Below are 16733 nucleotides of genomic sequence, written 5' to 3' on the forward strand. Positions count from 1 at the left end.
GGCATTGAGTCATGCCGGCCACAGGACCACGGAGATGTCTTCAGATTACGCTGGCTCTTCGGCTTTGAAGCAGAGATGAGCAGCCTGGCAGCCTGTTTTCCACCAATAAATCAATAAACAGACACATTGACATCAACACAATCTACCAACCTCTTAGAACAAAAGAACAACATCAGCCAGAATTCCAAAGACAGCTGTTAGGGTGTCAAGTAATGCACCCATAGCAAACCTAACACGGAGACTGATAGATTCCTCAAATAATAGTTTTATTGTATGTATCATATCAGCACAGGCTGGTGAAAACCCACTTTGAATGTTCCCATGGTATTCACCTAATTAAAAATAAGAGTTTTTTTCCCTTTCCCCAAACAGTCACATGGTCCAATCAAGGTTCCATCCAGTTGCCTAGTGATATCGCTCCTCCTCTCTCCGACCACCTGTAGGAATGACCTTGGTTCCCAGGAGAAAGTATTTTGTTTTGGCTACAAAACCCAGCTATTTCTATTCTTCCCTCACTATCCCTCAGCTCCAGTGTGGCAACACTGAAGCCTCAAAATGGCTTCGGTCAGGTCAGCTTCAGGGTTGACAGCAGCATTTAAAGGCCAAAGATGCTGCAAAGTTATAACTCAACAGAACACAAGAAATCGGACCCCATCACATGCAGCAGATCAAATCAACCCGAAACCGGACCATGACATCATTAGAAGACACCTGAACAGCAACAACCAGCACTAATTTACATTCACACAGGCGGTATTTTAAACCAAGGATTATGACTCAGCAACTACAGCCAGCCACTCTCACAACCTGAAATCAGACCAGGACTCAGAAAGGTATTTAAAGACCAGACAAGCACAGGGCAAAGCACACTGACAACGTCTCCTCGAATGGTGACAAAACATTTGCAACCAAATCACCAAGCCTGGAGCTCAAACCAAGCACATAACCCCTCCCACCAGGCCAGCGTTTTTCAACCTGGATAACTTTAACATGTGTAGACTTCAACCTCCCAGAATTATTGTCCCTGCTTCTGTGTTCTGGCCCCATCAAAGTCCTCCTAAGGAATGTGAGCTTTGTCGGCCACCATGAGCAGTGTCGTGGTGAATCAACACAAGCGCTTTCCTTGTGCACCGTTCCACAGTTGTGGCATGGCAGAGAGTATGTTTTGAACACAAGTATGCTCCCCTTCTTTCCATTGTTCAGTTATGACTTTTTCCTTCTCTTTCACTCAATGGTTTAATTAGCTCTCATTTACTAAGCGGTGCATTTAAGAAAAAGAAAGATCAGGGAAACAAACACGGCAAGAGATAATTACACCACGCCGTTCTGATGCTGTCTCAACAACTTAACATTGCTGCAGCTATGTGGGGGGGGGGATCCATTTGCCGTAACTTTAAGTGCCACTGTGTTATCTGTTTTATTCTCTAATCTATTCTAACGTGTAGAATGGGATGGGATGGGATGGAATAGAGACTGACAAGTGCTGGGCCAGTGTTTCTCAACCTTGGCAGCTTTAAGATGTCTGGACTCCAACTCCCAGAATTCCTCAGCCATCATTCATTCATTCATTCATTCATTCATTCATCCATCCATCCATCCATCCATCCATCCATCCATCCATCCATCCATGCTGGCTGGGGAATTCTGGGAATTGAAGTCCAGATGTCTTAAAGTTGCCAAGGTTGAGAAACACTTTGCTAGGCCAAGGTATTTTGATAGCCCCAAGGTCTGATGCATCGCCATCCTTCCTTTCATTACAGTTTCCCCCCAGATTCTTTTCTGTCTAGGTCACGGGTGCCAAACTCGATTGCGTCACATGATATTTCAAGATGTTTTTCGCCTTTGCGGAGCTGGGGTGGGTGTGACTTGCGTGTGAAATGTATCCGGCCCGTGGGCCTCCAGTTTGACAGGCCTGGTCTAGGTCACAGGGAAAAAGTGACAATGTTTTATGTAGAGGAGATCCTGGCTTCGTTGTTCCTTGCTTGATATTGACCCAACATTTGACCAGTTTTGGTGCATTGTCTCAAGCATGAAGTCATCTGAAGATTTTGTGACTGTTTAAGATTCGGAATGAGCACTGAGGGAGGATGACTGAAATAACAGAACCTTCCCATCCTTGCAAAGCCAATTATTTCCTTTCCAAACTCTCTCCTCTCCTCTTTGGGAAGACAATATAGCACTAGCAAAAGCACTTGGACTTATATACCACTTTACAGTGCTTTTACAGCCACCTCTAAGCAGTTTATAGAGTCAGCATTTTGCCCCCGACAATTTGGATCCTCATTTTACTCACCTTGGAAGGTTTAAATTTTTTTGCGGTGTCTGTGCAGGAAGATATTTTATGCACCTTCACTCCAATGTGTGTCCTTTTCAGATCCAACCTAGGTCTTCAATGTGAGACTTGTCTCCTTTCTCCAAGTTTCCTGAGCTTGTTCCTCCCACCCACCCACCCATGCTCAAAGCAGTACCCCTCCTCCACAGGGGTGAAATCCTCCCGGTTCGGCCTGGTTCAGCTGAACCGGCAGGGACGATTGTCGTAGGTTCTGTCAACTGGTAGTTAAAAAAAAAAAGCTTCTGAAAATTGCGTGGCTCAGCTGTGAGCCGCGCGATCGTCAGAAGCTTTCCCGCCGCTTTTTTTTATATGTAATTTTTATTAAGCTTTTTACGAAGCAAAACATAAAAATCAAATTCAACATCCATTCTTCCCATTCCTAAGACATCGGTATCTCCCCTTTTGTGTAGCATCTGACGTACTTTCTATTCGTTTTTCATTTGCAATTTCCTCTACATTTATAATTCCTATAACCTAATATTTACCTATTTCAATATTTATCACATATTTTCCCCCACTCTTTTTAAAACAATTTTTTTTCTCCTGCCGGTTTGGGTGAATAGGCAGGGGGAAAAAACGCTTTAAAAAGTTTTAAAAAGTTGGCCACGCCCACCCAGTCACATGACCCCCACCCCCACCAAGCCCCGCCCACACAACCGGCGGCAAAAAAAAAAAAAGATTTCAGCATTGCTCCCCCACCATCCTTTCTGTCCATTCAGCATTTCTGCAGAGTCTAAAATGATTCTATCCTCCCGTCGCCCACAACATTCTGCCCTTCGGAGGAAGCCAGATAGAGCCATGATTGTTTTAGCATGGCACCGCAGCTGGGTCCATGGCTTATTTTGGTTTTGGGAGTTATAAAAAGCAAATGTTTTGTCAATCTATCATCCTGAAGGAACCAGTCTGGAGACTTGTTAGCTCGGCTTATTTTTGTTTGGTTTCGTTTTTTAAGAGCACACATTCATCAAGGCTCGGGCATCTCCTCCAGACTTATAAAGTCATTGTATCCCAGTTTATTTAGATATGTCTGGCCTGTTATTTTGGGAAGAGGAAGAAAAAAGCTGGCCCGCTTAGGAGAGGATGTTGATCCACCGAACGAGAGATGCAAGTTTGAAAAAAAAAAAAAACTTTGGGAAGCAAATAAGAGAACAGGAAGAAGAAAAAAAAACCCACAGGGGACTGAGCAGGTAACTGTGGGCCTGCTCTACAGAGCATCTGTTTGGTTGAAGTCTGCGAGAAGCCAGAGGCATGCTGAGCTGACCAGATTTAAGATTAGACTAACATTAATCATATTTGAACACCACTCATGTGTTTTAAGCATGTTGAATGCATCTGTAGGAAGAATGGAGGAGGAGGAGGAGGAGGAGGAGGAGGAGGAGGAGGAGGAGGAGGAGGAGGAGGAGGAGGAAGAGGAGGAAAAAAAGGAAAATTTATAGAACTGGCTAAAAGCTTATGTACCGTATTTTTTTTCGGAGTATAAGACACACCAAGGTTTTGAAGAGGCAAAAACCTTTTTTAAAAAAAGTTTTTGCACTCTGCAGACCTCCCCCAAATGCCCCATTTTTGCAAAAATCGGCCCGGTTTCCCCCCCCCAAAAAAGGGCATAATAGCCTTTAGGAGGCTTATAGAGTGCTCCTGTGGGGTGGGGGCCAACAAAAATGTGCAAAAAACTGACCTTTTTTTGCAAAGACGGCTCTGTTTTTTGTCAAATAAAGGGCATGCATAGCCCTTAGGAGGCTTGTAGAGTGCTCCTAGGGGTGAGGGTGGGGCAAAATTTAATCTCTATCTTTACAGTAACTTTGTTTGAAGCCGAAAGATATTTTTTGTTGTTTCATAAGGCCACTCAACTCTATAATGACTCTGAGCTATAGATAAGGTCCTCATGTTTTAAGAAAGATGCTTTTCATGGAAGATTGACTATAATGAAGCTTCTAGAACAGGGGTCCAACACCTCCTGTCACTACACTCTAAATCTTTATTAAACAGGTGTAGGAGATAGATTTAGAGATTCTTCTTTGGTCAGGGGTCAGCAGCTTGCAGCACTGGAGCCGCTTGTGGCTCTTTCATCCCTCTGCTGCGGCTCCCTGTTGCCGGTTGGTGCCACAATTTTAAGAGGCGCTTCCTGTTTGGGAGGGGGGAGCACGGCACGCTAGGAGGAGACCAGTGGTGAAATTCAATTTTTTTACGACCAGTTCTGTAGGTGTGGCTTGGTGGGCGGGGCAGGGGAAGGATACTGCAAAATCCCCATTTCCTCCCCACTCTGGGGCCAGCCAGAGGTGGTATTTGCCGGTTTTCCAGACTACTCAAATTTTCCGCTACCAGTTCTCCAGAACTTGCTGAATTTCACCCCTGGATGAGACACTATGGCAAGGGGTGGGTTTTTCGGTTGGCTGCACAATTGATAGGACTTTCGCTTAGGGTAGGCAGAAGAAAAAGGACACCGTGCTAGATGGAGACTCTATGGTGGGGGGAAACCAGACTTCCGGTCATCTCCAGAATTCAATGGGGGCCTTCCTTTAAGGACCTTTGTGGCCCTTTGACTGTTTAAGTTTGCTGACCCCTGCCTTAGTTTTACACATCAGGGAGTCATAAGATATTCCTAGGAGACCAACAGTCACAAATGGCTCCTCCCAAGTGACTCTGTAGGAGAGGCTGCTCCCCCTGCATTGGTGGCCTTCCTTCCTGCACAACCGGAATGGAATCAGCCAGGTGCTCCATCATGTCACAAGCTCCTTTTGATTCTTATCTCAAAGCCAGACAACCAGACAGCCAGTGGTGTGATGCTAATGTAGCCTCTGGCAGCCTTTGCCAAGTATTGATTAAGCATCCGATTTGCTTCCCTCGATAATAGGCCATCAGACTAAGCCAATAAGTGAGAAGAACACAAACCTGTCACAATCATTCGATGCGACAGTGGAACCAATGGAGAGAAGAAGTGCCGGGATTGGATGATAACGGAAGCGCCGGGGGTGGGGGGACAAGAGAGCTGGGGAGGAAGGAAATCTGTCTTAGCAACAGCAGAAAATACCTTCTCTATGTCCCCCCACAAACACCCCATTATCCTTCCCTTCCTGTGTCCTCAGCTCGGTTACACTGGAAAATGCCTGAATAGCTTTCTCAATATTTTGAGCCAGAATGTGCCGTTTCCACCCAGTTAGGAAATTAATCATGAGCGATGAAGATGAGCTTAGCTGGTTTCCTTCCATCAACCTTTAGAACAACGTTGAGTGTAAGAGGAGAAAGGAGTCGCCGTTCGATCTTTAGATGGAAGAAATGGCTCTTCTCTTAATCCTTCCTTTGGGCCACTCTAATTGCGAGAGTCAGACTGGGGCACAGTAATGGTTGAGGGATCAGGCTAGAAAATGGGAGACTGGGAGTTCTAGTCCTGCCTCAGGCACGACGTCTGCTTGGGCCAGTCATTCTTTCTCAGCTCTAGAATGGAGGCAATGGCAAACAGATGGACAAACAGACAGATTCTTCTCACCGTTATCCATAGGTAATCAAAATAGAGCTGAAAGGGACCTTGGAGGTCTTCTAATCCAACTCCCTACTCAAGCAGGAAAACTTAGACCATTCCAGACAGGTGGCTGTCCAGTATTTTCTTTAAAAACCTCCAGTGATGAAGCCCCTACAACTTCTGAGGCAAGCTGTTCCACTGGTTTATTGTCCTTACTGTTAGGAAGTCTCTCCTTAGTTCCAGATTGCTTCTCTCCTTGATGAGTTTCCATCCATTGCTTCTTGTTGACCTAGAACTAAGGAGGAATTTCCTGACAGTTAGAACAATTAATCAGTGGAACAACTTGCCTCCAGAAGTGGTGAATGCCCCAACACTGGACGTTTTAAAGAAGAGATTGAATAACCATTTGTCTGAAGTGGTGTAGGGTTTCCTACCTAAGCAGGGAGTTGGAGTAGAAGACCTCCAAGGTCCCTTCCAACTCTGTTATTCTATATTCTATGCCTTTTCCATCCCCAAGCATTCTCCCCCTTTTATAATGCATACAGACTCAGATTGTTCTGTGTTCTCATATAATCTCCAATCCAAACACCGGTCACATGGATATTCGCTCGGCAGGACCAACGAACCTTTATACCAGTAGTGGTATTCTACCGGTTTGGACTGGATCATCCGAACCAGTACCAGAAATTGCGGGTGGCCCCACCCACTCCGCATCCCATTTAGGCTCTTTTTTCACCAAAAGCACATGCTTTGTCTGTGCACATGCACGGAGGTGGTAGGGTTGCAAACTGGTACGGAAGGTAAGTGAATCCCACCCCTCTGCTTTACACGCACATCCAAAGCTTATGTATTTGTATTTATTAGTTTGTCAAACATGTACAAGATAGCAGGTATTAATATAAACATGGACATGAATGGATGAAATAAGTACAAATCAATGGGGACATTAGGACAGGGACGGTAGGCAACACTGGTGCGCTTATGCACGCCCCCTTTACGGACCTCTTAGGAATGGGATGAGGTCCACGGTGGACAGTTTAAGGTTGAAGCTGTGGGGGGTTTGAGAATGTAACAACGGAGTCGAGTCGGGTAGAGCATTCCAGGCGTTGACCACTCTGTGGCTGAAGTCGTAATTTCTGCAATTGAGTTTGGAGTGGTTCACCTTGAGTTTGTATTGATTGCTTGCCTGTGTATTGTTGAGGTAGGGTCTCTCTTCCAACTCAGACTAGCCGAGGTCTACAGCAAGCTTAATGCATTGACCATGGGGAATGAACATTTGCTTTCATTTGTTGTAATTATTCTGAAGCTTTGATGATTACTTTTACATGCTCAGTCCCAGATGAGAGGAGATTCCCAGACGGAATTCCCTTGGAAGAGTGACTAAAGTAGGTGAAATGGCAACAAATGAGATGTGTTGTCATTTTTATACCCAGCGTGGCTGATAGAAAGTTCCTTTTCTGGAACGTATAAAACTATCAGGGTCTCCAGTAAAGTTGGTCTCCAATTACAACTTTTGGTGTAGTAGAGGAGTATTTACTTGTTTTAGGGGGGCAGAATTCATAAAGGGTCTGTTGTTGTTAGTTGTGAAGTCGTGTCTGACCCATAGTGACCCCATGGACAATGTTCCTCCAGGCCTTCCTGTCCTCTACCATCCTCTGGAGTCCATTTAAGCTCACGCCGACTGCTTTGGTGACTCCATCCAGCCACCTCATTCTCTGTCATCGCCCTTTTCTTTTGCCCTCAATCGTTCCCAGCATGAGGCTCTTCTCCAGGGAGTCCTTCTTCCTTCTCATGAGGTGGCCAAAGAATTTGAGTTTCTTCTTCAGGATCTGGCCTTCTAAAGAGCAGTCAGGGTTGATCTCCTCTAGGACTGACCGGTTGGATCGCCTTGCAGTCCAAGAGGCTCGCAGGAGTCTTCTCCAGCACCAGAGTTCAAAGGCCTCCATTCTTTGGTGCTCAGCCTTTCTTATGTCTTAGCCACTGAGCCACCTTTTCTTTTTTGCAGACAATAAACCTGTTAATCCTTTACAGGCTGCAAGAGTGTTTGGCTGGAGATTATAACACACCTGTCCTTCTGTTCCATTGTTAGATGTTTCGCAACAGACCTGAGATGGAACGATGCAAAAAGATGTCCTACTTTCCTTGGGCTCCAATCAAGATGTTAATTCCCTCCCAACCGGTTTCCAGCACGTGTGAGTAATCTAGAGATATCATTATGAAGGATTTGCCACAACTTGGCATAGATTTCTCATCCAACCGGGCGTGGGTTGCTGCTGGCATTAATGTCAGTTTGGTGCACGTGCAATTTTGCGTGCGCGCACCACACGGACGTGCAGTTACCCATAAATAGATCTGTGCATGTGCAGAACATTAAAAAATGGTGAGAAAAACCATGCCACCCTGACTGAGGAACCATTTTGGAGGCATGGCAGGCCTGGGTAGCTGCCAGTTCCGACGACCCAGGCCAGCAAACCACTTCCGGTTCAACCGAACCGGTCCGAACCGGCAAGAACCCACCTCTGCGTCCAACCATATATATGAAATCAGGTGCCAAAGCAAGGTTGACTCAGCCTCCCATCCTTCCGAGGTTGGTAAAATGAGGACCCAGATTGTTGGGGGGCAAGAGGCTGACTCTGTAAACCGCTTAGCGAGGGCTGGAAAGCGGTATATAAGTCTAAGTGCTATTGCTGTTGCTATTTCTTCCTTCCTTCCTTCCTTCCTTCCTTCCTTCCTTCCTTCCTACCTACCTACCTACCTACCTACCTACCTACCTACCTGTTAGAATGCATATTGCAGGCAAACTCTGCCAACTGCCAGAAGTTCGATCCTGACTGGCTCAAGGTTGACTCAGCCTTCCCTCCTTCTGAGGTGGGTAAAATGAGGACTCAGATTGTTGGGGGTCAAGAGGCTGGCTCTGTAAACCATTGAGGGAGGGCTATGAAGCACGGTGCAGCGGTATAGATGTCTAAGTGCTCTTGTCTATTGCTATTCATCTTGACCTGAATGAGGTCCACTGAAGTGGTCTCTCTGAAGGATGCCGGGTGCTATACTTGGATCCAACTTGAAACAAAGTCATCCATCCCTTCATTTCACTGGAAATGAACTTCTGGTCATACATCGTAGCTCATCTTCTCGGGCAAAGGATGGGGATGCTTTGTTCTGTTTTCTAGCCTCTCAGTTTGCGAGCCAATCAGTTCCAATCTTTTTTGCCCTCTTTGTAAACCGATTCCCTTTTCTTCCCAACAGAAGGGAAAGCGGCTGTTGCTGGGTGGGAGAGGGAGCAAGGGATTGTGAGAGTGACTGGGAAATTGTCACAGAATGTTGGAAATGAAGATCACAGGATTGCAGAAGCAGCTCAGCTATGCAGCAGCAGCAGCCAGTATCACTGAAGTAGCCACAACTTTCCCAAATATTCCCTCACGGGTCTAAGATTTTGGATGCTTTCTGTAATTTAACCTATTTGAGGTAACTTGATTCAAAAACTGTTGCCCTGTTGTATTTTGACTCCAGGAGTCATCTATCGAAACATTTGGAAGACATTAAGCTGGGGGGGAAATCGGTAATGAGTGTATATACAACCTCCATCCAGTAGATGGCAATGTTCAATGTCCCTGTGGTTTAGCTCCTCTCCTCTCCGTTTTTTCTTGCAGAAGTTTCTAAAAAAAGTGCTATTATGTATGAATCTTTTTTTGTGGGGCGGGAGAACAGGGACTACATGAATTAGCGCTTTCATCAAATGGACAAAAATAGACAGGTTTTGTTTCTATTTTCTAGAAAAAAATTGGTTTTAAAAAAATAAAATAGAAGATAGTGTTGATGATATGTCTATCAAAGTACAATCCTGGAGTGGAAATGAAATGCTGAATTGCAATCAACGCGAGGAATCGCCAAACCAGGAACAAGCAAGGACCAAAACAAAGGGATTAATGGGTTTAGATCAGGCGTGTGTCAGCGCTTTTCAAATTTGGCTTCTTTAGGACAGTGGGGGAATTCAATTTTTTTAAAATACTGGTTCTGTGGGCGTGGCTTGATGGGCGTGGTGTGGCTTGGTGGGCGGGGCAGGGGAAGGATACTGCAAAATCCCCATTCCCTCCCCACTCTGGGGCCAGCCAGAGGTGGCATTTGTTAGTTCTCCAAACTACTCAAAATTTCCACTACCGGTTCTCCAGAACCGGTCAGAACCTGCTGGATTTCACCCCTGCTTTAGGGTGTATGGACTTCAACTCCCAGAATTCCATGCTGACTGGGGAATTCTGGGAGTTGAAGTCCACATATTGGCCTAGACCAGTAGTAAAGGTATCTACAACCATCTTGCGATCTAAGGTAGTGAGACATAGACGCTTACTTTTGTAGGAAGTTAGCACCCACCCCTCTCCTAGAAGAATGAAATATTTTAGGAAATATTAAAAAGGCAGAATATTATATTTCCCTGGATGAGAAAAGGAGAAACATGTTTTAAAGACAAAGCAGCTCCCTGAAGCTCCCTATCCGTCCCCCCCTTTGTCAATGGGCCATTAAGGCCTGAGCCAGTCTATGCTCCATAACAAAGATCTACCCGCCCTTCAGGCAGAGCCATTTCATTGTCCTTCATTGCACCACCCACCAAGTTTCGACCAAACTTAGCACAGAGAAAATCTACAAAGCTAGCTATGACCTCTGACAGCAACCAATCAGAATACTCTTCCTGTGCCCCAGGAAGTTCAAAGCCCAGAGAGGTCATAAAACCCTCAGGATCTCTTCCCTTTTCACCCAGGAGCTCCAAGGCGTGTGATCCTGTCCACTATTAAACCATCTTTTCAAATAGCCTCCATGAATCCTGTGTCTTTTCCTCCACTTGAAACTGAACCGAGGTGGACATTTTCTTCCAACACTTTCTTCCAAGCTTAAAGTTGATGTTCTACCAGGCTTCCTCTGAATTTGAAGCATGGACACTGTTACTCTCCTGAAATATTTCTCTCTGTGTCTACTGCCTAAAATACCCGTTCTTTCACACCTGCACACACAGAACGTGCAAGCAGTCCTAAGAGTACTTGTAGGGTGTGTGTCAAGTGTCTTTGCAGCCAATGCTGTCAGATCGAGGCAAAGGATCCTCCCATCATCCTTTCTACATTTTTAAAAAATGGAACCAAAGAATAAGTGGGATCCTTGTCTCCAACCCATGGCAGATTTCCCCCCCCTTCTCCTTCCCCGTCCCTCTCCCTCTCTCGCTTTCACAGGGAATGAGCTGCAGGTGTATTACTACAACACAAAAGTTAACAAGGCTAGAGGTGTTGGCCAACAGCCAGGAGAAGAAAATTGCCCTAGAAGAGCAAGATGAGAAAATGACGAGAATTGTCCCATGCTGAGTTTTTGTACCTTTGTGACTCCTCCAAACGAAATGCATCGGTCAGTAATCAAAGGTTTTACAAAGTCCTTCGGCTTCTTGGCCTCTGAATCAAAATGCGAAGACCATCTGCCAGGATGTTATTGTCTTTTGAAAGCTATCAACCATATCCTGATCTCAGTTACGCCACTGTAAGCCCGTAACTTTGTCCCGGAGGAAAATCAAAAGGAGTTACTCTTTTGGGCCACGCATCAGGGCAACCAACTGATGAAAATCTAAATTTCTACCCCCCACCCATTTCCTGCGAGCATACGGTTCTCTCTCGCCAGAGTAATATCGGTGGCCCGTTTCCCCCTTTTCAGCCATGTTGTCATGGTGATTTCCTTCCCTTCTCTGGAGCTGGTATGAAATCTCTGGATTATTGTCTCCACGTTTATCTGCCCACCTCAATCAAAGTCGGAGTTCAATGAGAGTGCGAGACACAAAGACAAGGCGGCGTAGCTACTGATCTCGGCCTTCTGCTCCCATTCTCTCTGGAGGCCAAAGTCTTCCTTGCCAAGCCCATCCTCAGATGTCCCAATAAAAAAAAAACATGCTTTGTCTAGCACTTGCAATATTGACGACAAGGGAGTGGGAGAAAGGGGGTGGGCTGCCTCTCTTTATTGCTTGGAGAACAAGGCCGTCTTATTGGGTGTGTGTGTCTGTGAAACGTGCATTATTGAACAATTAAAACAAGAGATTTTGCAAGAGAAGCAGGCGATCTGCTTTTGAGGATACCGAGGAAGGAAGGAAGGAAGGAAGTCATTTTGAACAAACAAAGCGGAACGTCTGCACTTAGGTGACGGGTCCAACTGTAACGGAGTGGGAACTAAAATTAGGAGAAGCCGGCTCAGATAAACCATCCTGGATTATAGAGATATCCAGAAGGAGAATCAAAATAAAAGTGAGTCTACGGAAAGAAGTCATGGCTATCCACTCTGGATTGCTTTGAAGTATGGCAGTGTGGCTCAGTGGCTAAGACGCTGAGCTTGTCGATCAGAAAGGCCGACAGTTCAGCGGTTCGAATCCGTAGCACTGCGTAACGGAGTGAGCTCCCGTGACTTGTCCCAGCTTCTGCCAACCTAGCAGTTTTGAAAGCACTTAAAAATGGAAGTAGAGAAATAGGAACCACCTTTGGTGGGAAGGGAACACCTTGGCCATTGAGTCATGCCGGCCACATGACCACGGAGACAACTTTGGACAGGACTAGCTCTTCGGCTTTGAAATGGAGGTGACAACCGCCTCCTAGAGTCGGGAACGACTAGCAGATATGTACCTTTAGTCTAGTGAAAAGCAGAATCAGGGGTGATATGATAGCAGGTTTCCAATATTTGGGGGCTGCAATGTCTCATATGTTTCAGCCTCCAGCCCTTTAATTCTCTTAACTACTGTACTACCGTGTTTCCCTGAAAATAAGACAGGGTCTTATTTTCTTTTAACACCTGAAATAAGCGCTTGGCCTTATTTTGGGGTAGGTCTTATTATTTTTGTGGCGTAGGAGGCAGTGAGCGTGGTCACCTCATGGCTGCTGCCGTGTTGCGATATTTTTGGGGAGGGCTTATTTTAGCGCATGCGCTCAAAAGCCCGATTGGCCTTCTTATCCGGGGAGATCTTATTTTCGGGGAAACAGGGTAGTGATTGTAGGCTTCAGCATCTGAAGGTTCAAAGTTGTGAAGGTTTTTTTTTGAGGGGTGGGAGGGGGGCGTTATGTCATAATCCTGATGGCTTCTCAAAAGCCAGCAAAGTCCGCGTTCCCTTCTGTATGCGTGCCCCCGAGAAAGGGGCCTCACATTTCCTTCCGACAAGGGAATGTAAGCCGATCTTGGCCACAGAAATCTTTGCTCAGCAATTTTGGGCTTGTTTTCATTGGCCGGCCCTGAAAGCAGTTTGGGATGCTGTACCTTTGCCAAGGGAAAGGCTCCGTTGAGGTTGCTTAAAAGTCGATTCTGCAGGAGAGGAGGCGGGGCACGGGTGGAAGTGGGGGCATCTAATTGGGCCTGAGGAAAGCCAGGCTCCGATATTGTCCAAACAGTTTGCAGGCTGAGGAAAGGGAGCATTCAGGGATGGGCAGTTCACTTTCCCAAAGGGCCATACGAGAAACTGGGATGGTCGCGGAAGCCTGAACCGAGCGGGTTGCGAAGGTGCAGAGAGAGAGACATGCGTGCAAACTGAAAAATAAGGCAGTTTCTGTCAGGCCTCGAAGCCATCTTTTGCGTCGGGCCTTCAGGCCTGCCACATTTATTGCTGTGGGAAACTGGAAGGGGTGATTATATGGAGTGGGGTAGATCGAGTCAAAATTGTCAGAGTTTGTTGCAGAAATCACATCCGCAAAGCATGCACAGATAACTGATTCAGCAGGGTTTATTAACTTCTTTATATACATAGCCTGTTTCCCTGGATAATAAGCCCAACTGGGCTTTTGAGAGCATGTGCTAAAATAAGCCCTCCCCTGAAAATAAGCCCTCCCCAAAAATATTGCAACACAGCAGCAGCCATGAGGTGACCACACTCACCGCCTCCTGCACCTCAAAAATAATAGGACCTCCCTATCACATTCAAATATTATACCAAATACTTTGCAAAAAATGAATGAAAAAATAAATAAAAAAAAATAAATAATAATAATAATAATAGGACCTCCCTGAAAATAAGGCCAAGTGGTCGAAAGAATATAAGACCCTGTTTATCGGGGAAACACGATAATAACACATGAGTAAATGTACAATAGGGCATGCGGTGGCTCAGTGGCTAAGACTCTGAGCTTGTCGATCAGATTCCCTAGCACGGCTAACGGAGTGAGCTCCCATTACTTGTCCCAGCTTCTACCAATCTAGCAGTTCGAAAGCACGTAAAAAATGCAAGTAGAAAAAAGAGGAACCACCTTTGGTAGGAAGGGAACAGCGTTCCGGCCACCTTCGGCGTTGAGTCATGCCGGCCACATGACCACGGAGATGTGTTCAGATAGCGCTGGCTCTTCATCTTTGAAACGGAGATGAGCACCGCCCCCTAGAGTCGGGAACAACTAGCACATATTTGCGAGGGGAACCTTTGCCTTTACCTTTAATCTCTTTAGGCAAATCTATGGTGTGACTTTTTGGGAAGTACTTCTTTACGCATGTACATTATATATATGTATGTATGTATGTATGTATGTATGTATGTATGTATGTATGTATGTATGTATATTTGTGTTGTATTTGTGCTGATAAATAAATAAAGGGAGACTACTATAGATCTATTTAGCTCTCATCAGCTAGCCATACCCTTACTGGGATTTGAACCTGGGTTGTATTACATATTAGGCAGGAGTCTTAGCCACTAAGCCACAGGCTCTCCTCCTTATCAGCTGAGCCAGGGAAATAGATATGCATTTGTGTTACTTGGGCATACCAGGGGTTGTAACACAAATACATACATATATATGCATGATGAGAGCTAAATAGCTTTAAATAGATCTATACTAGTCTCCCTTTATTTATTTATCAGCAAAAACTATATACTGCATACATACATACATACATAGGTATGCATATGCAATAATATTACAATTATTTTGTTACCCTTTTTGGTGACTCAAGCCACCCACCTAAGTTGTAGATTATTTATTTAAGATGTGCAACAGAAAAATCATTTAAAAAGAAAGCCATCTGAAGTAAGTAATAATTTTGGCACAGATGAGAAATAAACTGCCCCCCTGTTGTGCTGATTTTCCATTTTAAAAATGAAATTAAACCCTCTTTGTTGAATTGTAGCCCACCTTCCGTTATTAATGAATCAGCTTATCGATTAAACCTCAGTAAAGCCCGAACTGTAAAATTGTCAAGAAATCCCAATAAGCTTTGGGGGGTTTTGTGCCGTCAGAATTTCTTGGAGCATTTAAAATAAGATTTATGCATATTTCTCCCCCACCCCTGGGTTCAACGTAATGATCTCTTATCACTCCTTTGAGGCAATTAAAATAGGAACTTTGACATTTAAGATATTATTCTCCCCCTTCATTAGACAATTATAAATAATAGCAATAATTAGCAAATTTGTGCTATTCATTCTCCTGCAAAGTAAACCTTTCAGGTTAATAATCGGAGCTGTTAAAGCTCACCTTTTAATCAAAGGATTGACTGCTGCAAAGAAAACCGAAGCCGCAGGTTTGCTTACGGATGATGGATAATTACGAAAGTCTCGGCCAGTCTAAACACCGATGGACAGATGAGAAGACTTAGCAGTTGGGCTAAAGCAGGGGCATCAAGCACAAAACCTGGGGGATGGATCTGGCCCATGGGGTACTTAGATCTGCCCCGTGGGGCCTCCCTAGAAACAGCGAAGGACCACCCTGCAGTGCTTCTGCCAGCAAAAACAGGATCCCAAGCTCCGTTTTCGGCTGCCGCAACCTCCGGCAACCCTCTGCTGGTGAAAACGGAATTCTATTTTCACTGAGAGAGGGTTGCAGGAGGCCGCAGCAGCCGAAAACGGAGCTCGGGAGCCCCTTTTCACTGGCAGAGTGCTCGGGCAACCACAGGCGCTGCGACAGAAATGACGTTGAGCACGCCCAACCTGGCTATGCCCACCTCGGCCCCTCAATACAACCCTGATGCGGCCCTCCATGAAATCAAGCTTGACAGCCCTGGGTTAAAGGAAGATTTCCCCATAACTTCATCTGTTTGTCTTCTGCCTATCTACAGGCAGAGAGTTTTCCAAGTGTAATCTGCAATGGAAGGATGTGCATTTCTGAACTCCCAACTTGGGCCATTTCTCCGAGAAATTTGGTCTTTCCAGAGGGCCGTTCCAACCAGCCCAATTTAAATGACTTCTAATTCATTGGATCTATTGATTTGGGCAGGATGAGTTTTCACCCCCTCCAGACCCCACGGGGTTAAATAATAACAATTAATTGGATTGTCCGTGTGGTACTGAGTGGCTTTTACGACCTTCTGACAAGCCAAGTCAACCTGGGGAAGCCAGGTTTCACTTTACAACCGTGTTACTAACTTAACAGCTGCAATGATTCACTTAACAAAAGTGGCCAGAAAGGTTGTAAAACAGGGCAAAAGTCCCTTAACAAATGTCTCGCTTAGCAACAGAAATGTCGGGTTCCACTGTGGTCGTAAATTGAGGAGGGCCTGTAATAGAAAGGCTTCCCCATGTGGTACTGTATCCTGTTAAGCATCCCTTGGAAAAAAATAGAACTAACTTAATTGCCTTTTGCATGGCGTTTTTTGCAGTTAATTTTGCAAACTGCTCTTTGACATGGCTTCTTAAATATCAAGCATTTATTTGAGTCCCTCCTCAAAATGCAATAGTTGTAAAAAAAAAAACTTTTGGATAGTATCCCTGTTAGGTCCTTCACATGACCAGGCAGAAATCAGCTTCTTTCAGAACTTAATCTTCTTTTCAGTGGTGAAAAGGAACACCGAAGTGTTGTGTTTGGAAGTAACCTGAGCTCGCTTCTCATTCGGTTCATTCCTAGATGCACGGCACCAAGAAAGAGTTGAAATTATTTTTTGTTTCTCTCCCAGCTAGAAATTGGGCATGGCTAGTCTAGTCTAGTGAAGAACGGAACGCAGTGGCTCAGTGCCTGAGATGCT

General features: G+C 45.2%; 2 protein-coding genes across 3 annotated transcripts in view; one reads left to right on the forward strand and one right to left on the reverse strand.

The window, feature by feature from the left end:
• Positions 1–16021, reverse strand: part of GRAMD1B (GRAM domain containing 1B) — a 441187-nt gene extending 425166 nt beyond the window's left edge. The window contains exon 1 of the mRNA XM_081960574.1: positions 16018–16021. The gene's annotated coding sequence lies outside the window, so the exon portion shown is untranslated. The remainder of the gene's footprint in view (positions 1–16017) is intronic.
• Positions 1–16733, forward strand: part of LOC309395925 (uncharacterized protein) — a 138892-nt gene that overhangs the window by 23156 nt on the left and 99003 nt on the right. For both annotated transcript variants that reach the window (XM_081960610.1, XM_081960609.1), the window contains exon 2: positions 7879–7981. In XM_081960610.1, coding sequence (XP_081816736.1) covers positions 7879–7981 — 103 coding nt within the window. The remainder of the gene's footprint in view (positions 1–7878; positions 7982–16733) is intronic.

This window comes from Natrix helvetica (genome assembly GCF_964273705.1).
Source record: "Natrix helvetica genome assembly, chromosome: 8".
NCBI lineage: Eukaryota > Metazoa > Chordata > Lepidosauria > Squamata > Natricidae > Natrix > Natrix helvetica.